Below are 22,142 nucleotides of genomic sequence, written 5' to 3'. Positions count from 1 at the left end.
GACTACGAATTTCCTAAGTGGCGTATCTCCAACCCAAGTCTGATGCCAAGGCAGAAATTTCTTTGGTTTGGTTTGGTGTTTTTTGTTTTTTTTTTTCCGGGGTGGGAGAGCTGGTTTTTGTTTGAGACAGGGCCTCACATATCCTAGGCTGGCTTCAAATTCGCTATGCAAATGAAAGTATCTCTGAACTTGTGATCCTCCTGAGTGCTGGGATTTCTGGAGTGTGCCATCTCTCCTGGCACTCGAGCCACTGGGCCACATTTCCAGACAGCACGAGGTCTTCACTGCGTTTACTGCCCAGGACGACTCCAAGATTAGGACCAGTTTCCGCCTTTCTACACCAGCTGTCAAGATGGGAACTCAGAGGGAGGGGCGGAGCTCGTTGCAGCGGAAGGGGCGGGCTTAAGTCAGCAGGAAGTCCGGCTACAAGGATGGCCGTGTTGCCGAAGGTCCTGTAACAGGGTCCCAGGTGGGGTCCGGGTCTTCCCTGTCTTCGGGTCGCAGGCTCCGCCCTGCAGCCCGGGGCGAGACGGCGGCAGAGAAGTTCCGCAGCCATGCACGACGCTTTCGAGCCGGTTCCGATCCTGGAAAAGCTTCCCCTGCAAATCGACTGCCTAGCTGCCTGGGGTGAGCCGCGGGGCCTCGGGCCAGGGAGGTGGCTGCCCCTCGCGCCTGACTGGAAGGAGACAAGGCGTCTGACCGTGTAGGTGGGCTGAGGACGCAGGCTGTCTGAGAGGGCAGAGATAACCGGACTGGGCACCCGGGGCGGCTTGCGCGATCTCCAAGGACAGTCCATTTGCGGACGTTCAGCTCTCTCCTGCACTGTGCATTTGGAGGTTGGGCTTGCTGTATTAATTGTGCTCGATTGGGGCCCATTTCTATTCCCAAGAAGTCCTGAGCGGAAAGGGCAAAGCATCAGGAAGTCGTTAAGCTGCCAGGGGCTTGAACTTGTTCAAATAAATGATTGTGGTGTTTTCTAGGTGAAAGACACAGGTGGTTTACTGGACACTGAACACTTTAGCACCGTATGTTTCAGAACCCTAGTGTTCACTCAGTTTACTTTTCTTTACAGTACATAGCTCACATACTCACTTAGTCTAAGTGGTTGAGTGCCTTGTGTCGTGAAGTGCCCAAGTTACCTGACTGAAGTGGAAGAGCATCATAACAGACTGCCGTGAAACGTAACCCACACGACCTTGTATACTTTTTTTCTTGGGATTGGCTAATGCGGAAAGCAAGGTCAGCATCTTTTGTGTGTTCTGGAGTTCAAGAATGTAAATCTTGGCTCTCAACTACATTGAGTGCTTTTCCATGAATCGTTATTATCTGTTACAACCCCCAAAGGCTAAGTAGAAAATAATTTAAAGTCTTTTCTATTAATGTCCATGTCCTAGAAATCAAGGGCCTATATGCAAAGGTAAAGTTTAGAGAATTTACTTAGTTTTTACACTGAGTAAGGTACCATGATGGACCATGTGGAAATCTTGATGGTGACCAGTGTCCTATGCATCTATTGATAGTTCTATCCAGCCATCCTTTCCTGAAAGGATTCTGTGGACTCCTCAGAGGGATTCAGACTTTTGTGTTACTCTGTGGCTTTCCTCTTTGAGCAGCCTCTAGCCTCTGTAAAATAGTACCCCCACTGTAAACTGGCCTAGTCCTTCGAATTAGGGAGAGAATCCTATTTCCTACAAACATCTCAAGAAAACCTCATTTCCTGGAGGAAAGTGCTCTCAGTAGAAAATAATAAATGAAGGGATTCATTTCTCTATTGTTTCATCAAACATGTATTAGATACCTCCCTGGACTAAGTCTCTCCACCAGGGACAGGATTGCAAGGATGAGTGACAAATTGTGCCAGTATACCTAGAACACAGTGAGGACCAAATGCATAAGGACGCATTTGGGCGCCAGGTAAACGATTTCAACATTCAGGGCAGGTACTCAGTTCAGTCTAAGACATATGCATCCAAGAAGGATGCATGCAGCTGCTTGCCATATGCTTGAATTAGCTTGTCAAAATCATTGCCCCTTTCCCCTCTAAGAGAGACTAATTAACTCCGCGTTGTCAGAGTAAAGATTCCACTCAGCTGAGGTTCTTAAAAACAGTTTTGAAATGAGAAGTAGCTTTTGTTCTGGTTTGACCCCTCACCAACTAGAAGAAATACGCTGTCTCCTAGGTTACCAAGGTCAGTGTCAGTGCAGGAAGGTTGTTTACTTTTCCTTGCATCAAATGATTTCATTTTCGGGCTTTAGATAATAATTATTGCTACTTCAGCACTGATGATGATTGCTCCTAGTCATTGCTCCTTTTATGTATGTTGTTCTTTACCTGGGAAGTTCATCCAGCAATCAGATCATGTAGAGCCAGACAGAATTTAAGCTGGAAGACTGTGGCACCGTTCATCTCTCTTCTGGTCATGGAAATGAGGACATTGATGGTCTCTCCCTGAATTCCAGTTATAGATGCCAACTTTTCTTTAGCATTGGGATGTCTAATAGCATGACCCTAACCATTCTAGACTTTTTCAAGTGCTTTTTAGATGCATTTATTTTATCTGTATGAGTGTTTGGCCTGCATGTTTGTTTGTACATCCTGTGTGTGCCTGAGGACGTCAGAGGGTGCCAGATCCCCTGGAACTTGGGATCTGAAGCTACATATGGTTGTGAGCCACCATGTGAGTTCTTGAACCAAACTCAGGTCCACCCAAAGAGCAGCAAAGGCTCTTGACCTCTGAGCCATCCATCCATCTCCTGCTCTAGATTTTAATGCCACCAAACACTCCTATCATGTGTCCCATGTTGTAATAAATGGTATTTCTTTTTCTCTTTAGTTGAGGCGAAAGGCCTTGGAATCACAGTTGACTTCTCACATTCTCAGTCTACCAAAGGATTTTGACTGACCCAAATAAATCTCCAGTCTAGGCCTTTTCTTCCATGCCTGTTGCTGTTGCTCGTGATGAAGGAGGGCTCTGTCTTTTATCTCAGTTCCGATGCTAGTGTTCTCGTTTACCTTAGCCTGACAGAGTAAGCCTTTGAAGACTTGAGTCCCATTGCATCTCTCTCTCGCTCAAACCCCTGAAGTGGTATTAACATAACTAGACTAAGTTCCAAAGTTTTCACCATGGCTGGCAATATCGGGCATGATCAGGTTGGAGGCCAAGACAAGAGCATGGGGAGCCCAGGGTTTCAGGACCAACCTATTCTATGTTGGGAGACACTGTAGACCTTGTCTTAAAATAAGAACAAGCAGACAGAACACATGAATTGTGTATGTATGCCTATGTATATTTGTATTTGTGAAAACTGCTCATTTTTACTTGTATGGCCCAAAGAAACACTGGAAGAATAAACCAGAATTACTAAATGATAGCTGTAGCTTTAGAAAGGACAGCAGTGGATAGAGTGGACAGTAATGGAAACTAGACTTTTCATAGGTTTGGGGTTTGTTTGTTTCTGTTTGTGCTGTATATTTGTTTATTTGTTTGAGATAAGATATCACTATATGTTCCTGACTGGGCTATAACTCCCTACATAAACCAGGCTGGCCTTGAACTCAGAGATGTGCCTCCCTCTGCCTCTGCCTCTGCCTCTGGCTCCTTCATGCTGAGATTTAAGGCATTCATCACCACATCCAGCCCAATTTTTGGTTTTAAACTACACACACACACATATTATATAATTATATGTATATTTTATATTTATATTTAATTTATATTATATAATTAGAAATCTAATTTATATATGCCAGTCTCAGAGTACCACCCTGGGAATCACTGATCAGAATCATTAGGTGTGAAGCTAGGGATTTTCCAGTAAGTCTACTTTATTCTGATGCAGCTAAGCAGGAGTTTACCTTGTAAGAGCCCCTGCACTGGGCCAGGACTGAAACTGTTTACTGCATGAAGTTAGGCTGTGTTACACTGCTGGATAGACAGAGTTTCATCAAGGTGATATGAGCAAGAGGTCCCAGCCTTACTCATTTCCCGGGGAGTTCAGGTCTAACCTCTAGCCCCAGGACTAGGTCTTATTTCCCCTTGTTATGACCAGGACTCAGTATGGAGCCAGGGCTGACCTTCAATTCATGATCCTCCTACCACTTGAGTCCTGGGATTACAGGTATGGGTCACCACACCCACCTCCTTGGTAGTTTTCTGGGATTGACTCTAGTTGGTTTACATGTATATTACCTGTTTGGGTAATATGTTCTGTTTTCTGGTATGCAGTATTGATTCCCAGATGAATATCCATGTCGTGCTGTTCCCGGTCTGCCAGGCTTTTTGTTTTCTCTTTGTTGTGCTCCAATAGCTCTGTTATGTGAGTTCATGAGTGCAATGGCATGTCCTTTCTAGACAGTTGTATTATAGCATTTTTTCACTGTCCTCCAGCTCTTACATTCTTTTTACCTCCTCTTCCAAAGTGTTTCCAGCGCCTTGGCCGGGTGGGGGTGGGGTGTTTCTGTAGATGTCTGTGTAGGGATGAGCACTCAGTAGTCACTTTTTCCCAGCACTTTAACCAGTCATGAGACTCTTCATTAACTACTGTCAACTGCAGAAGAAGCTTCACTGGCCAAGTCTGAGAGTAGCATGTGGTAATGAGCATAACCATAGATCTTTAGAAGGCAGTTTGATGCCATGTCCCTGGAACAACAGTAGCAGATAATGGTAGTGGTTTACCCCCCAGGGCTTAAGACCTCCGAAGCCAGGGACTTTAGATTAGGTTTACCTCTTGGGGAGCAGGCCTCGTATCCAATCAGAAACTGGTTGGTTACCCACCTGACCTTCCTGTTACTGTTGCCCCAGTGGGCATGTCCTGCCTGGTAGGCTGGTGTTAGAGCATTCAGGGTTCACAGCTGAGTAATACCACTGTTGGTTTTTCTCTCCTCGTAGCCTGCATAGCACCTCGTAGTTCTGTGACGGCCAGTCGGCAGGGAGGACATGCCTAGCTCAGTTCCAGCTCCATTTCTCTGTGCCCTGCAACCAGAGTGAGTTGTGTCTTTAGCAGTAGTGGCTTGCGCTCTAGATGTGGTGGGAGACCAAGAGTGATGGCAGTACACTGTATTGTTTGGGGAGCCTCTGTGGCCTTCCTGGCCAGTTACATGAGGTATCCCACAGCTAGTGCTGAGGTTTCCATTTAGCAACCGACTTCTTCCTGGAAAAGTACTGTCCACCCATATAGGATGCCTGTGTTCAAATTCTTTCTCTTGCTAAAATTATATATATACACATATATATATGTATATATATACATATATATACATATATATATGTGTGTATGTGTTACTTTTATTATTTATTTATTAGTTTATTTGAGACAAGGTCTCACTAGGTAGTACTTACTGGTCTAGAATTCACTCTGTGGATCAGGCTGGCCTCCAACTCAGAGAATTAAAACATTATGTTTTCAATTTACTTACAAAGTAGTGGATCCATGAGGCTTTTTTTTTTCCTACATCCTTAGTCCTGGTTAGCCCATCCCCACTCCATGTCCCCCAAACTTAATTTTAAACAATGAAGCCAAGGACATTTTTTTTAATCTGCTAACTTTCTAGCCTAAAAATAACCTTATTTGGTAGCCCAGGCTAGCTTTAAACTCACAGAAGTCCTCCTGCCTTAGTGGTCCAAGTGCTGAGATTATAGGTGTGAGCTACACATCTGGCAGAATAAGTACTTTTTGGTTGTTTCATTTTCTGACATCCCTCTTTCTCTTCCTCCTCCTTTTCAGCCCCTTCTGCCGTGCCCCCGAGTCCCCGCAAACACATACTCACTGGGAACTGAATGCAGGAGTCATAGGTCTCACACCAGGCAGGTGCTCTACTACTGAGCCACACTCCAGCCTCCTCAGACCCAAGTTAAAGAACTAGGGTTTTCACAAAAGCTAATTAACTTTCTCTGGGCTCTTTTCTAGAGGAATGGCTTCTTGTTGGAACCAAACAAGGACATCTTCTTCTCTACAGGATTCGGAAGGATGTTGGTAAGTGTCTCGAACCAAGAAACAGCTGACTTGTGGTGATACAAAAGAAAGCTTTAATGGTTAACTAGTGCACAGCTGTGAAAACAGAGATTCCTAGACCAGTAAAGGAGTGACTAGGAGAGAGGACTGTGGGGAGGGAAGGAGAAACATGAGAATCTCCTGGGATCTGTTTTCTTTAACAAACTGTTTCCTCCTCTGGTAAGTTGAGCTGAATAGCACACACCTTCTTATATAGGAGATTGACTGCTTAATAAGAAATGTTTCTGATGGAATAAGAATCCTGTATAAATGCTATATAGTGGTAGGCAGAAAGAGAAAAATCCTGTAAAGAACAGTACCCATTGATGTGGATGGCGCTAACCTATTTGGGTAGGCTACGAAGAGGGCATTGTAGGTTTGTGTACAGTTTTACTTCTTGGCCACATGACTGGGTGAGTCCTTTCCAATACCAGTGTTCTCTTTCATAAACTTTGACAAAGTTGTTGGGAGCAGATAAAGCAGTAATAGGCTTGGAAGAACTTTAAAAACTAAAGCTCTTATTAATTGTGACTTTGTCAGTAATGATGTACAATAATAACTAAAGTGTTTGAAAGGTGTTCTGCCAAGGACTATCCCCTTTTTTTCTGGTTTTATGCCTATACTTTTCTTTAGGGAAAAAGGATGTTTGGGAGGTTGGAGAGAGAGCCCCACTGGTAGTTTGTGCCTTGTCAGTATGAGGATCCCCAGAACTGTCATAAAACAGCCAGGTTTACCATGCATGCTTGGAAACACAGGTCTGAGGAAATAGAGATGGGCAGACTAACAGAATTATCGAGTTCCAGGTCCCAGTGAAAGATCTCTTCTCAAAAACCCAAGGTGGAACATCATCTGATGTCCTCTGGCCTCCACCTGCATGTGCACACATGTACATATGTTCTTGGACACAGGTGTGGACACACAGAAAGAAAAAGAAAGCTGATGTTTGCATATTATGCCCTAAAGTCACAAGAAGAGGTTGGACCAAGTTGTCATTATTCAACCGTAATGGACCTGAAAGTCCAACAATTACATAGTTTTAAATTTTTTTCATTTTATTATATTTATTTATGTGTATGTGTTTCTGTGTCTGTCTGTCTGTCTTTCTGTGTGTCTCTGATTATGTACACATACATATGTAACTAGGGAACATCAGATCCCCTAGAGCTGGAGTTCTAGGTGGTTGTCAGCTGACAGATGTGGGTGCTGAGAACCAAACTCAACTCCTGCAAGAGTAGCAAGTGCTCTTAACCATAAGCCATCTCTCCAGCCCCAGCAATTACAGTTTTCAACCTGATATGATGCCCCCCCCACACACACACATTAAAAAAAAATACAAAAACAGTCTTTCAGGCCAGGTGTAGTGACTTCATGCCTGTAATTCCATGATATAGAAAGCTGATGCAGGAGTATTGCTTCAAATTCAAGACTAGCCTGGCCTCCATAGTTTTAGGTATGCAGGTCCATGGTTATCTCAGGGAAAGGTGTTTTGTATGTTGTTGTGTTATGACATCTCATAACTGGCTGATTTTTTGCTTTTTAATGACACATTAGTTTTGCCTGAAAGACGAGTTTTTCAGACCCCTTGGGATATTGAGTAAAGTTTGTTTGTTTGTTTGTTTTTCAAGACAGGGTCTCACTATGTAGCCCTGGCTGTCCTGAACTCACTGTGTAGACCAGGCTGGCCTGGAACTCATAGAGACCCACCTGCCTCTGCCTCCCAAGTGCTGGGATTAAAGGCGTGTGCCACTATGCTCCGCTGGTTTGTTTGTTTGTTTTGTTTTGTTTTTAAAGAAGTCACTTAAGAGGAAGACAACTGGCAGTATTTGTCAAAAGTTATAAACGTTAGAGCTTTCAGCAGAAAGTGAGAGTTGTGGCCAGTCAGTGCCTACCCCATAAGCTTGCTGCCTTCTCAGACCTCAAAGAATTTTTTAACTCATCCAACATTTATTTGACTAGAAACCATTGCTAGTGCTGCTACAGAAGGCTTCCAGAGAAGGGGAACTGGAGCAGGAGGGCAGATGGGAGACATGGGGACTTCAGGAAGCACAGGGAAGAGCAGGAGGAGGGCAGATGGGAGATGTGGGGACTTCTGGAAGCACAGGGAAGAGCAGGAGGAGGGCAGATGGGAGATGTGGGGATTTCAGGAAGTGCCAGGGAAGAGCAGGAGGAGGGCAGATGGGAGATGTGGGGACTTCAGGATGCACAGGGAAGAGCAGGAGGAGGGCAGATGGGAGATGTGGGGACTTCAGGATGCACAGGGAAGAGCAGGAGGAGGGCAAGATGTAGTGTGTGCAAAGGTGGATTCCAGGCAGCTACAGGAACATCCAGGAAAGACAGGTCTGTGAGACATTTCAGTCCTTCCTGTCACTAGGTGTCTGTCAAGAAGGGTAGCCAGCAGGTCTCAAGCTCTGCCTTCAGGCTCCCTAGCACTGAGCCAGGGTTGCTTTGATGGTGGTCACCAGCTTCTGAAACCTGCTCTGGGCACCCAGATAGCCACACCTCTCTTCCTCAGAGTGAAGCAACTTCCCATCTACTGTTGTTGGAAATAACCTGGAGGGTTATAATAACCTCTCCACAGATAGCCGGACATCCAGGGAACTCATCTTCTAGCTTTCTCTTGACCCAGAGGTACTTTGGCTTGTAGCCTCAAGCTCCATAGAACACAACTGGAATAGCCAGTAGGCAGCCTGGCTCTGGATTGCAGCCCCTGTGAAGTACAAGAACCAGGTGTGGCCAGCTCTGGAGCCCCTGAGGTCTTGTCCTTAAAGATTTTTCGGTTGAGGTTGGGAATGACATTACATAATGAGTATGATGTTAAGTATTCTAAAATGCAATATGCTATCATTTGGAAAATTTGTGACTCGGTGAAACTGTTTTTCCAGATGTTAGTTTCCAGTTGAAGTTTCAAATCATGCATGAAAAGGGCCATCCAGTGCATCAGACAGACCAGTGTGCTCTTAACATTTTTTTTTTTTTTTTTTTGGTTTTTCAAGACAGGGTTTCTCTGTGTAGCTTTGCGCCTTTCCTGGAACTCACTTGGTAGTCCAGGCTGGCCTTGAATTCACAGAGATCCACCTGGCTCTGCCTCCCGAGTGCTGGGATTAAAGGCGTGCGCCACCACCGCCCGGCGACCAGTGTGCTCTTAATGTAACAGAATAAGAAGTTCACTGATATGTCTGAGGGTGAGTCCTCATTCTGAGAAACTCCCTTGGTCAAGTATGTTATCAACAGTGAAAATCCAGTTACTTGAATAGAATATTGCTCTTTTCCAGCTCTATCTGTGTGAGAACAGATGTTTGTCAAGCACTGGCTGTTCCCCTAGCTACTTAATCCATCAGACACCTCAAATGTGATTTTGGAACCTGCCATAGTGCAGCATACCTGTAATTCCAACACCTTTGGAGGCTGAAACAGAAGAACAAGAGCTCCAGACCACCCTAGACTATATAAAAAGGCCCTGTTTCAAAAATGCAATGAGACCCTGTCTCAAGACAGTCAAACCAACCAACCCATGAGGGGCCATTGACACGGTCCGGTGGGTGAAGTGCTTGGCTGACGACCCAGATCAATCCCCAGATCAATCCCCAGAACCTGTGTAAGGGTAGGAGAAAACCGACTCCACAAAGTTGTCCTTTGCTATGACATATGTGTGCTCCTGCCTCAGTAACAAAATAAAATTAGGAAAAAGTGAAAACCCTTGTAGAATTCGTACCTATAATCTCAGCGTTCAGGAGGCTGAGGCAGGAGGGGATTACAGTAAGTTCAAGGCCGGCCTGGGCTCTGTAGTAAAACCTAGGCTATCATAGGCCACCATAGAAAAGTAAGACCTTTTCTTAGAAAACATTGGGATAATAAGACCAGCTCCTTGAGGTTAGTTGTGAGGCGATATAAAATGTAGATTAAAATCAATCCAGCACTTTGTATCTAGTTACTGCTTCATAGTAGCCGTGGGAATTGTAATTTCTCCCATTTTGATTGGGTAACTTCGGTAGCTGAATGTGTTTGTTTCCCCAGCCAGATGGGCTCTTGTGTCTCTGTGATGTTGACTTTCTTCCCCTTTTTTGCAACAGTGCCAGCAGATGTAGCCTCACCTGAAAGCGGCAGTAAGTGTAGACGCATCCCCGCACTCTGGCTTGGAGGTGGTGCTCTGTGCTCTGTCCTCGGGTGCAGGGTGTAGGGCTTCGCTCGGAGGTAGTTGTAGGTGGAAGTAGACTTTGGCCTGGGTCTCAGGGCTTGCGCTCTCTTGTGACGACTACTCTTTACCCTCTTCTTGAGAATCACTTGGCCAGTGTGTTTTATAGAGTAAGGTCTTCAGACTCCAGGTACCCTGCTGCATTGGTAAGCATCATGTGATCTTTTCTGCTGTGCTAAAGGTGCATGAAACCCTCTGCTGGAACCCTGGAGTTGAAAACCACCCACTGTGCTCAGTAAAGAGAGCTGCCTGTTAGACCTCGGACTTGTAGTCTTTTAGGTGTTTTTAGAGATTTATTAGGAGTGCAAATGTTGCCACGTTTTTATTTTATATGTGTCCCCATATTTGGAACTACAGAGGTTTTTCTTTTTCCCATAGGTTGTAACAGGTTTGAGGTAACACTAGAGAAGTCCAATAAGAACTTTTCCAAAAAGATCCAGCAGGTAAGTGGCCTTGATCAGTGCTGTAAGTGTTACTCGGCTTCTCTGAGGCTCTGCTGTTAGTCTGGTTTTCAGTACTGTAATTCAATAACTGAACAAGGCTACTTTAGGAGAAAAAAAGATGGACTGAGCTCACAGTTCTGCAAGTTCAAGAACACAGTGCTGCCGGCATCTCAGCCGTGATGAAAGCCTCGTGACAGGACACACACAACAAGGAAAGGTCATACTGTCACACAGGAAGCCAGAGATGATTCAGGAAGAGACTTGACCTGTTTACCTCTCTTGAGAACTAATTGACTCCCATGAGCACTAATCCACTCTCTTCTAATTATATATGCCAGTGACCCATTGACTTCCCACCAGGCCTTGCTCCTTAATGTCACCACAGTGGGGACCAGGCTCGCAACAAATGCATTAGCCATTAAGGGATACACTCAAGCCCTAGCCAAGCTAGAACTTGATGATGTTATTTAATTTGAATCCTCTTCTCTCCACCCTCTTTATATAGGGAATCTCTGCCTGTGGTCAGGTGCCTGAACCCTCTTTCACAAGCAGAAACCGTGGTTACACAGAAAAATGAGTCAGGAGTTTGTAACCAGTACAGGCCCTTTAGTCTGATTTAGTCTTCTTGTTAAGTGAACTTTTGTTAAACCTTACCAGAAATGTTAATTGAGTATAATGATTTGCTATTTTCCAGATCCATGTGGTTTCCCAGTTTAAGATTCTAGTCAGCTTGTTAGGTAAGAAAAGGGGCTACATTTGTATTTCATGTGTTAATTTGACAGTTAACAATGAGCTGATATCTTCTAACCATATACAGCAGGGCATATGGGTAATAAAAGCAGCATCTCCCATGACTTTGAACTCTAGTCTTCAAGATTCTCTGTTCGGTGATCAATAAGTAATGATCCATCCAGTGATCGTATATTTATATGCCATACCCTGTGCAAGCCTGAAGTAGACATGAGGAATACTGAGATCAATGAGACATTGTTTCTACCTTTGATGTTTATATCCTGATTATCATGGCCAAAATTTAGGAAGTAATGGTGGTACAAATGGTAGCAGTGCTGTGGGATCTGAGGAATGGGAAGGACTGATAGTTTCCATAGGAAGAGAGAAGTAGGCAGAGCCTGAGTGGCAAGGAAGAACTTAAGCAAGGCCGTCATGTGGCAGTAGATGTTACTTGTGGCCTGACTTAGGACACGTGGTGAAGAATAGCAAGCTTTCAAGCCAGAGGCAGATAGGGCCAGACTGTTGGAGCCTCACTTGCAAAGTCATAGTTTTGTAGGAGGCATCCAGAGAGGCCAAGACTAAAACTTACCTCACACCCTGTACTATTTAGCCTGAGACCTGGATAGCAGAACCATTGTAACCTGGGTCCCCAGTTAAAATTTTAAGCGGTAAATCTTCACCATAGGAACCAGCTAAAAGGCCATTTCAGATGTTTTGGTAATCCTTCTGCCCACAGGTTTGCTTTCTGCAGTTTTGGTTACCTGTGGTCAAGCGTGGGATTGAAGGAAAGATGGCAGTAAGATACTCTGAGAGAGACAGCACTCACGTGCTGCTGCTGTTGTGTGTCATAGTTGTTCTGTTGTTAGTTGTTTCTAAGCTCTTACTATGCCAAGTGAAGCTTTGTCAAACGGTACATGAATAAGAAAGGATATTGGGCACTGATTGGTGTCTTGGAGCTGAGTAGTTCATGGGGGACTGCTGCATTACTTGGCTAATTTTGCTTAAGCAGAAATCCTTGCCGTGATTTCCACAAAATGCAGAGAGAATTTCATTTTTCTAATTGGAACTTCCTAGCATATGTAGCTCAGAAAGCTATTTCCTGGATAAATATGCTGACCTCTTTCCACACTTGAGAGGACAAGGGCAGTAGGAAGTGAAAGCCCCCTTACTGAAGTCAGCTCAGAGTCTTAAGAAACAAAATATCCAGGTCAGAAGATGTTTGCAGAGTCTGGAATGGATCATTGTTAGTGAACCTGGAGGTACGTCCTCAGCCAGGGTCTGTAGTTCACTTCTTATAGATGTTACACAGTTACTTTTTGTTGTTATTGTTTTTATCTTAGTGATTGTATTAGCGATTGACTTAGTGACATTGTACTTCCTCCCAAACAGAAAACAACATTTATGTCCATGACTTGCTGACATTTCAGCAGATCACTACAGTTTCAAAGGCCAAGGGAGCATCATTGTTCACTTGTGACCTCAAGGTGAGTGTGTTTGATGGGAACTTGGTCTTTGTGAGTCCAGCATTGCCTAAGTTCCTACCACTTCATGGGAAGAAGGACTCTGACGTCCCAACCCAGCAGCCTTCAGAGAAGAATATTCTGCTTTGGATCATATTATATGTGGTATGGGATGCAAGATTTTCATTCCCTGTGTGCCAATTACAATGCCAAGTGTCTGTGTGTCAGGAGGCAGCTAGCCAGGGGAAAGGCAGTTAGTTGTCAGGCAAACCCTGAGGAGAAAGTAAGACCTTAACACTATCATCAACCTGTTCGTGGTATCAAGTTGACTTGTTCTAAACAAATTACTGTGGTCTTTGTTATTGGGGAGTTTGCACTATTCAAAAATGACATCTTTGTTTTTGCTAATTCGTCATCCTTCAGTTCTTCAGACTTCCTAGGCCTCCTCTCAGTGGGGGTCACTGTTAACTTTTGGTGGCTCGCTCCACTCTTTTTTTAAAGATTTGTTTATTTATTAGTATACAATATTCTGCCTGCATGTATGCCTGCACACCAGAGGAGGGCACCAGGCCTCATTTTAGATGGCTGTGAGCCACCATGTGGGTGCTGGGAATTGAACTCAGGACTTCTAGAGGAACAGCCAGTGTTCTTAACCTCTGAGCCATCTCTCCAGCCCCCTCACTTCCACTCTTAATTGCTCTGTGCTTAGAGATTTTTCCCAATTCTTTCTAAGTATTACAAGTGGGTCTGCTGTCACTGACTCATACTAACCCCTGACCCAGTTCATGACAGCCATGGGCAAGAACATTTAAGGAAACGTGGGGGGGGGGGGGGGGGGGGAGTGGGGGATGACACAGTTATAGAATGGAAGACATACTCTGGGATGTTTTTTCTGAGTTGGGAGTGTCCATTTGGAAGAAGTGCTCCTCATCCAGGTGTGTCTAAGTACTTGGCAGAATGGTGTTCCTCTGCCCAGCGTTGGCAGTGGGCTTTAGGTTCTGCAGATTGGTATTCAAGTCGAGGTGGCCAGTCTGCTTGTCTCTGTCCATGAACTCATCGCATCCTCCTTGGCTTGGGTGTTTCTCCCCAGCACACTGAGACCGGTGAGGAGGTACTGCGGATGTGTGTGGCTGTGAAAAAGAAGCTGCAGCTGTACTTCTGGAAGGACAGGGAATTCCATGAACTGCAGGTAAAGACCACTGTACCCAATGTGGGAGTGGGGTGGAAGCTGGTGCTGTCGGTGGCCCACAGCCTCCTGTTTAGACCTAGTGAGGTTCTCCCAGGCAGATACACTGACGCAGTGCCCTGGGGCTTGCTTATGCCCACTGCTGTGGAATTCCACAGCATCACCAAAGATTGCTTTGTCTTAGAGTGGCTCTCACATTTTCCAGATGCATTTTTTCCAGTTCCTGGGTGATTTCTGTTTTTATTAGGGTGATTCATATTGTTTGTTTGTTGTTTGGTTTTCTTTTGTTATTGTTTGTTTTGAGACAGAGTCTCTCTATGTAGCCCTGACTGTCGTGGAACTTGCTCTGTAGACCAGGCTGGCCTTGAACTCAGAGATCACTTGCCTCTGCCTCTTGAGTGCTGGGATTAAGCCCAGACCTGGTTTATATTTTAGGTATATAGTTTTGGGGGTGTAGGGTATTTTGCAGAATGGAAGTAGTATGACAGAAAGGCCTGAATCTCACCCCACCCCCTCTTTTAGAATCTTTTCAATTGAACTCATATTCTCTTTTTTCAGGGGGACTTTAGTGTACCTGATGTGCCCAAGTCCATGGCATGGTGTGAAAATTCTATCTGTGTTGGCTTCAAGAGAGACTACTACCTGATCAGGGTAAAGCCTTCTGTTTTTGCTGCTCTCATCAGTTTGCCTGGGGGAAGTGATCATGAGTTTACCTTGACAGATGACCATCGCTTCCGAACTCCAGGTCGGGAGAGAGACCTCCCTAAGTAGGGTGTAACAGCGTTCCTGTCTGTGTGCATAGTGTTTGTGTGTGTGCTCTTAGGATTTGCCATAAATCAGGTGTCTGTAGCTTCAGCCAAGCAGAGTCAGCTCTCAGTTCTCTGCGTCATTATCCACAGTATCTGATGACTGGGACAGGATCAGGGCTCTGTCTGTCTGTCTGTCCGATCATCACACTCTTTCCCAGGTGTCACTGCTCAGAATTACATATGAACTTCAGTGTTAACTTAAGTATTTCTGACTTTAGAGTTCAAAATCTCTTCGTGTATTTGTTTTCAGTTTTTCCAGTAATTTCGGAAGTTGCACAAGTATATTACAGAAAATGCCAATGAGGAAATGGGGGTGCTGATCATCCAGACTCCCTCTCTCCCCAAATCAGAAACAGTGCAGGTGATGGGTGGGGGCTTCTGTTTGATTCCCTAGCACCTAGAGAAAAGAAAAGAAAAAAATACTTCTGCTATATGGGTTTCTCCCCTGTTTTAAAATATACCTTGCTGGAGGTTGGAGGTGGCTCATTGATTAAGAGCGCTGGCTTATTTTTGAGGGGACCCAGATCAGTTCCCAGCATCTACATGGCAACTGATAGCCAGCTGTACCTCGAGTTTCAGGGGATCTGATGCCCTCTTCCAGCCTCCCTGGACACCAGGCATGCATGTGGTGCAGACATATATGCAGGCAAAATGCCCATGCACGTAAAAACCCTGCTATACAAACTGTCTATATAATTTGTTTTTCTACCACAGAGTGGTGAGGAGCCACGCTGTCTTTTCCCCTCTCGTGTGCATACTGGAGATAGAAAAGATGGCGTGTGCCTCACCTCACAGAGTGATCTAAATCTCTTGGCTTCACACTGGTCTAGTAATCCAGACCTGGCAGTTCTAGAAGCCTTCCATCTTGCTCCCCACAGTGTTAGCTTTTATTGTTTATCTCTTCGCTATTTTTGCTCTGCATGTTTAGTTTGGGGATATCTTACTGTTGCCAGCACTTGGGGTGCAGAGTCCTGAAGGAGTCGCTGCGCTCTCTCAGCTGACAAGATTCTGACCAGGCATGTACATGCTGAGAGGAGTCTGCAGTGGGGTGGGGCCTGAAGCTGGAGCAGGTGTCTCGCCTTCTGACTCCTGTGGATGCTTCTGTCACACACCACCATCACCACTGAGCTACATCCTCAGCCCCCTCACCTCCTTAAGACTTCATTTTCTGAGGGTGGCAAACCTTGCTTTAGGACCCTGGCTATTAAAATATTGCTCATGTCTTACATTAAATTCTACTCTTTTTGTTATATAATCTTGGTTTTAACAAATATCTAGGGTTATGTAACTAATGCCACAGTAACAATTCAAAGCAAGTCTGTCACCTCTCATTCCTTCCAACTGCCCCTCATCTAACTCCCAGACCTCCACTGCTGAGGATGTGTTATCTCTTAGTTTTGTTTTTTGTAGAATGTCATATAAACGGACTTGTATCAAATGGAGAGCTTCTACTTAGCACAGTACACTGTTTTTCACCGCTGAGTACTGGTCTGTGCCATGGGCGGACTGGAGTTTGTTTATTCGCCTGTCAGCTGAAGGATACACATGTTCCCCATTTTTAGTAACTCTGAATAAAGCTGCTATAAACATCTGTATGTGAAGATTTCTACAAATGTAAATTTTCATTTGTGGTGGATAATACCAAGAGTAGGCTTGTGCTTAGCTCTGTAGAAAGCTAGCATATGAACTATCTGTACTATTTTTCATTCCCAGCGGTGATGCTCTGGGTTGTAGCACCTAGCACCAGTAAAAGCCCCAGTTGCTCTGCATCGTAGCATGGTTGGTGCCAGGCAGATGATTTTCTCCACTTTTGAAAACTGGTCCTATGCTTTGGTAAAGATTGTCATCATGAAAACCATATTCCCTCAAGTGAAACAAGGAACATTATTGGCTTCTCTGGCTTGGGTTTTGTGTGGACTTTTCCAGGCTGCATTCGTGCCTCTACCAGGGAAGTGCTGGATGACTCCCCTCCTGTCTTCCTGCAGGTGGATGGAAAGGGGTCCATCAAAGAGCTCTTCCCAACAGGAAAGCAGCTGGAGCCCTTAGTTGCCCCTCTGGCAGATGGGAAAGTAGCTGTGGGCCAGGATGATCTCACGGTGGTGCTCAACGAGGAAGGCGTCTGCACACAGAAATGCGCCCTGAACTGGATGGACATCCCAGTGGCCATGGGTGAGGCCAGCAGCAGCTGCTGCTTTGTCCTTTGGATGGAGGCTCTATCATCCCTGTAGAAGCAGTTCCATCATGCAGACTACAGCAGACTGCCCACCTTCTGCTGCTCACTCCCAGCTCCCCTTCTTTTAAGTACTCACTTTCAGGAACATTAAGGAGGGGATAAGGTTTTTCTGGAAGTGGAGTTTTGCTTCAGAGGGGGAAAAATGTACAGAGAAGTGTGTATTTCAGGAAGTGGTTGTTTGCCATCATTCCCACTTCTTTGTGCTTTTCTTTCATCTTCCTGTAATGGTTGTTATTAGCTCCTTTGCCACATCTGGAAGTTCCTTCCTTATCCCTCTGTTATGTATAATTTAGAGGGTCAGACTGCCCCTGTGGTGGAGTTTCCTAAGCCTGCCTTCGGCTCCCTTTCCTCTGCAGTGGTATTTTCTGGAGCATGTGGCATGCTTGCTGCACTTCCTTTGCAGTCAGAAACACAAACATGGTTAGTGTTTTCTGTACCGAGAGACTCTAGCTCATGAGAAAAGGGTTGCATTTCAGAATTTAGAAGTTCACAGAGAGGGAAGTTTGAGTGTTTAATTAGACATGAAGACGATGCCCTGTATAGGTAAAATTGGACTAGGCCAGACAGGGAGTCTGGGATAGGATTTGAAGAACAGTGTCCTTACATTCTGGGCAGACAGAGCAGGGTAAAACTGAAGATGCAGAAGGCAAGCTGACTGTGAGTTAGAGGTTGTACAGAGAGAGCTTGACCAGCTCCGCCGGCAGTCGGAATTATGGAGGAATTAGGTAAGGTCCACTGTCAGGCCCATGGGAGGGACTGAGAGGCTGCTAGAGTCCTAGGTAGCGCTTCTTGATAAAGCATTGTGTCCTGGGGCTGGAGCGATGGCTCAGTGGTGAAGAGCACTTGCTGCTTTCTCAGTGGACCAGAGTTTGGTTCCCAGCACTCATGACCAGTAACTTACAGCTGTCTGTAACTCCAGCTCCAAGGGATCCAGCACCCTCCTTGGGCTTCTATGAGTACACCCACACATATATACACATAAGTAAATCATAAAATAAACCTTTCAAACCAGCAGTTTCACAGTGTATTCTTAGCAGACCACTAGCTTTCACCAGTCTCAGAGCTAAGAATGCCATCAGATAACATCTAAAGCCTATAGCAGTTTCCCAACTGTACTGTAACCTGCCTTCCTCTGGCCCCAAATCAAAGATGCTTTATTTACAGTTTCTTTTGTTCTATAGTAACATCTCATGTAGCCACATTCACAGTGGAATGCAGTATTTAGGGACACCGGAATCTGTGTTCCTAGGCCATAGTCATATTTAGGTCCAGAATAAACTCTTTCTTACTCTTTTGAGGTGAGAACTGTTTTTGTATTGACAGTGCCACTGACTGAGTCACACCTGCAGTACCTATGTTTAAATTTTTGCAGTTAGCCTTAATGTTGTGTACAAACAGTAAATTTATTTCAGAATTCAGTATAAAGTAAAGCTTGTCTTTATTCAGTCTTAGAGGTTCTGAGTTTTTATATATCTTCAAAGATACATTTTCTGTCACCTGCATTCATGTTAAATCTCCCTTGTCACATAGCCTCCCAGAGGAAGGCTTCCATGGCAAGGCTTCTAGGCTTTTTTGCATACTAACTTTAGCACATTTATAGATTCTTTTGCCTCCCCCAGCGCACTAAGCTGGATCGTCCCATTCCTGTTACAAAGTACAGAAAGGAAAGAGTGGCTGTGGTAAACACTCTTAACAAAGTCGAGGAGGAAGCCAGGTGTGGAGGTGCATACCTGTAGTCTCTCCCACCTTCCATCAGCCTTGCCTCCCAACACCAGTGCACTGCGGATTAAATGTCCAGTGTATGAATATTAGAAAAGATGATAATATTCCAGCTATAGCAGGCGTTAAGTGGGGTTTTGTATTCTTTCTCTGAAAATCTCAAGCAGAAACCTTACCAGGTGTGAGGAAGGAGAAAAGAAACTTGCTCCTGTCTTCTCTGGAGCCCAGTTCTCTGCAGCTGCAGTACCAGGACAGCTGCACCCTGCATTTATCCGACCCGGCTTCGTGACAAGTGGAAGGTGCACAGGAAGCCGCTGTACAGTGGAGCTGGTCCAGCCGTGTTAGCAAAGCCCAGTGTAGCTCTGCTGGGCAGATGTCTCTTGACATCACTTACGCAAGCAATGGTCCCCTTTCCTGTGGATTGTGTGAGGGATCATCCTGTCTTAGTGCTTGACTTGATGGTTTGGGTTTTTTGGAGATCTGTTTACATCACCTTTGTGTGAGCAACTGAATCTAAGCCCATCCTTAACCCAAAGCCTTCGACCAGAACGCAAGCTCAACATGTCCTCTCTTACAGAGCACCAGCCTCCATACATCATTGCGGTGTTGCCCCGATACGTGGAGATCCGAACACTTGAACCAAGGCTCCTGGTTCAGAGCATTGAGTTGCAAAGACCCCGTTTCATTACCTTAGGGGGGTAAGGAATTTCTCTCTTCGCTGTGGCTGTGTTGCTCCCAAGTCCCTGTACCATTGTAAATCTCATGCCCTCTTACCGATATTCTTCGGCCTCCAGATCAAACATTATCTATGTGGCCAGCAATCATTTTGTTTGGAGACTCATTCCTGTCCCCATGGCAACCCAAATCCAACAGCTTCTCCAGGACAAGCAGTTTGAACTGGCTCTGCAGCTCGCAGTAAGTCTTGTTCCTTAGATTTGGGAGGCAGACTGCTTTCCTCATCGTTTTCTAAAGCAACTGAACATGATGTAGGTATTTGTATTCAGATCTATATTTATATAAATAAGGAATAAGCTGGAAGCCTGGGGGTTTTGATGGAGGGTTTGAGTCCACCTTCAGATATCCATGTCACCAGTGATTTTACTTGTTCACGTGTAGAGTGAATGTCAAGTATAATGGTGTCTTCTAGAAAGTAATGGAAGTATAAAATAACTCAGTAGCTATTATATGGTTGGCAACAATTGAAGACAATGCACACATTAACATATAGTGGTAGTCATAAATGTCATAATACTGTCTCATTGAGTGTGGCCACTAGAGGGCCCCTCATTTCTTTCAGCAGTGACTTCTGTTGGCATGAGTCAGCCTTCAGGCTCTGAAACTGCTGCACTTGTTACATTGAACCAAGCTGCTGCCTTCTGTTTACTGTGGCCACTGGGCCAGTCAGCTTTTTGTCACCGCAGCAACAGACAGCTTAGGAAAAAGAGGTGTTTATTTACCTCACAACTTAGAGATCCAAAGTCCAAGTGGTATAGTGCGGGCTCCCTGACAAGGGCCACTCCTTGGCTTTGCTGCCACCTGGAACAGGTAGAAATACCAGGACATACAGTCGGTTACACCATGAGCAGACAAGAGGGGTCAGGGCTCCTTTCATAACTGCCCTCTCTCAAGAGTGTCTTTTGTCCCCCGTGACCTGAAAACCTTCCGGTAAGCCCCACCTCTTGAAGGTCCACCCTCACTTCTCGGTATTGCCACCCATGGACGCAAGTTCCCGACACCGGAATCTATTGGAGGACACCAAGCACGTCCAGCCATTGGCTGCCGTTCTCCTGTGTGGCCATGTGGACTGTTGTTCTAGCAAAGCAGCAGTGTGTCTTGTTCCATTTTTCTCTCCCATTGCTAGTGATTTTTTTTCTCTCTTTTCAATTTTTGAGACAAGGCTGTGTAGTCCATGCTGGTCTCAATCTTGTGGCAGTCTGTCCCCCTCACCCTCCAAGTGCTAGGATTACAGGCATACACTGACACATGTGGCTTATGGGATATTTCTTATTATCTGTAGAGAGTGGATTTGATTTTCAGAAATGACCATAAGTCTCTGAACCTAACCTGGGCATTAGACTGGACAGTGCTGATTTAAAGACGTTAACAGTAAGCTTGATTTCTAGATGGTCTTGCAGGTCTAGACTGTCTCTGAAGGAGACACCTTTAATCACTTATGGTGGCTGCTTGTGTGTATGTGTGCATGTGTGTACTGGGGTCCATGCACTGATATGTGTGTGGAGGCTAGAGGCAGCCTCGGGCACTGTGCATCAGGACAGCCATCCTCCTTGTTAGTGTTGTTTTTTCCCCCGATAGGGTCTCTGTGGGACCCGGGGCTCATTAGTTAGGTTGGCTAGCCACCAAGCCCTGGGGAGCCTCTTCTCTCTGTCTCCCCAGTGCTGAGATTACAAGCACATACCACTGCACCAGCCTTTCTTTGTGGTTTTTAGGGATCAAACCCGGGTCCTTGTGCTTGCTCTGTAGATACTTTATGGACTGAGTTATTTCTCCAGCCCATGATGGCTGTTTTGAACAGCACCTTTTATTTTGTGTGTGTAAATTCTGTAATTAAATTATAAATCCCACTTTAAGATGCTAATTTTTCAAGCTTTCCTACATGTGTATATTGTCTGTTGAGTACACTGCCCTTCTGTTCTCCATGTTCCCTTTCCTCGCCCCCCCCCACTGGGTCCCTTTGTTCTCTGGACAGTTTTACTTCTATATTACACACACACACACACACACACACACACACACACACACACACTACAGATGAGGAAAAAGGGTATACACGTTTGTCTTTCTGAGGCTGGCATAGCTCACTTAATTTGATCATTTCCAGTTGCCTCCATATTCCTGAAAATAACAGAACTTTGTTCTTCTTTATGGTTGTGTATACATGCCACATTTCCTTTGCCCTTCCTCTGTTGCCAGACATCTAGGTCGGTTCCATAACTTCACTGTTGTGAATGGGGCTGTAGTAGACACTGGTGTGCAAGTGTCTCTCGGAGAGGCTGACTTGAAGCCCTCCATATCCAGGAGTGGTGAGGCTGGGTCATGGGAAAGATTGAGTGTAATGGTTTTGAAGGATCCTCCACACTGGTCTCCGTAGTGGCTGGACTTGGCTTTCCTGCCTGCAGTGCATGAAGTCTCCCTCTTGTTCTCGCCCTTGCCAGCATCTGTTGTTACTCATTTTCTTAATGGCTGCTGTTCTGACTAGGGTAAGCAGGAGTCTCAGTGTAATTTTAATTTGCATTTCTCTGGTGGCTGAGGAGAGTCAGCGTTTTTTCGTATTTTTATTAGCATTCTGTATTCATCTTGGGTCTGCGTGGTTGTGCCTGTGTAAGCATGTGATAGAGGTTGATGTTAAGTGGCTTCCT

General features: G+C 45.2%; 1 protein-coding gene across 1 annotated transcript in view; it reads left to right on the top strand.

Moving 5' to 3' along the window:
* Positions 1-414: 414 nt before the first annotated feature.
* Positions 415-22,142, top strand: part of Vps39 (VPS39 subunit of HOPS complex) — a 40,864-nt gene continuing 19,136 nt past the window's right edge. Inside the window, exons 1-10 of the mRNA XM_052723432.1 lie at positions 415-627; positions 5,908-5,973; positions 10,562-10,626; positions 11,321-11,363; positions 12,748-12,842; positions 13,909-14,007; positions 14,563-14,655; positions 16,799-16,982; positions 19,343-19,463; positions 19,560-19,680. Of these exons, the coding sequence (XP_052579392.1) occupies positions 555-627; positions 5,908-5,973; positions 10,562-10,626; positions 11,321-11,363; positions 12,748-12,842; positions 13,909-14,007; positions 14,563-14,655; positions 16,799-16,982; positions 19,343-19,463; positions 19,560-19,680 (960 nt within the window). The 5' untranslated portion in view covers positions 415-554. The remainder of the gene's footprint in view (positions 628-5,907; positions 5,974-10,561; positions 10,627-11,320; positions 11,364-12,747; positions 12,843-13,908; positions 14,008-14,562; positions 14,656-16,798; positions 16,983-19,342; positions 19,464-19,559; positions 19,681-22,142) is intronic.

The sequence above is a fragment of the Peromyscus californicus genome, unplaced genomic scaffold, assembly GCF_007827085.1.
Source record: "Peromyscus californicus insignis strain IS unplaced genomic scaffold, ASM782708v3 Scaffold_7__1_contigs__length_154581171, whole genome shotgun sequence".
Classification (NCBI taxonomy): Eukaryota; Metazoa; Chordata; class Mammalia; order Rodentia; family Cricetidae; genus Peromyscus; species Peromyscus californicus.
This window is presented reverse-complemented; position numbering and strand designations above follow the sequence as displayed.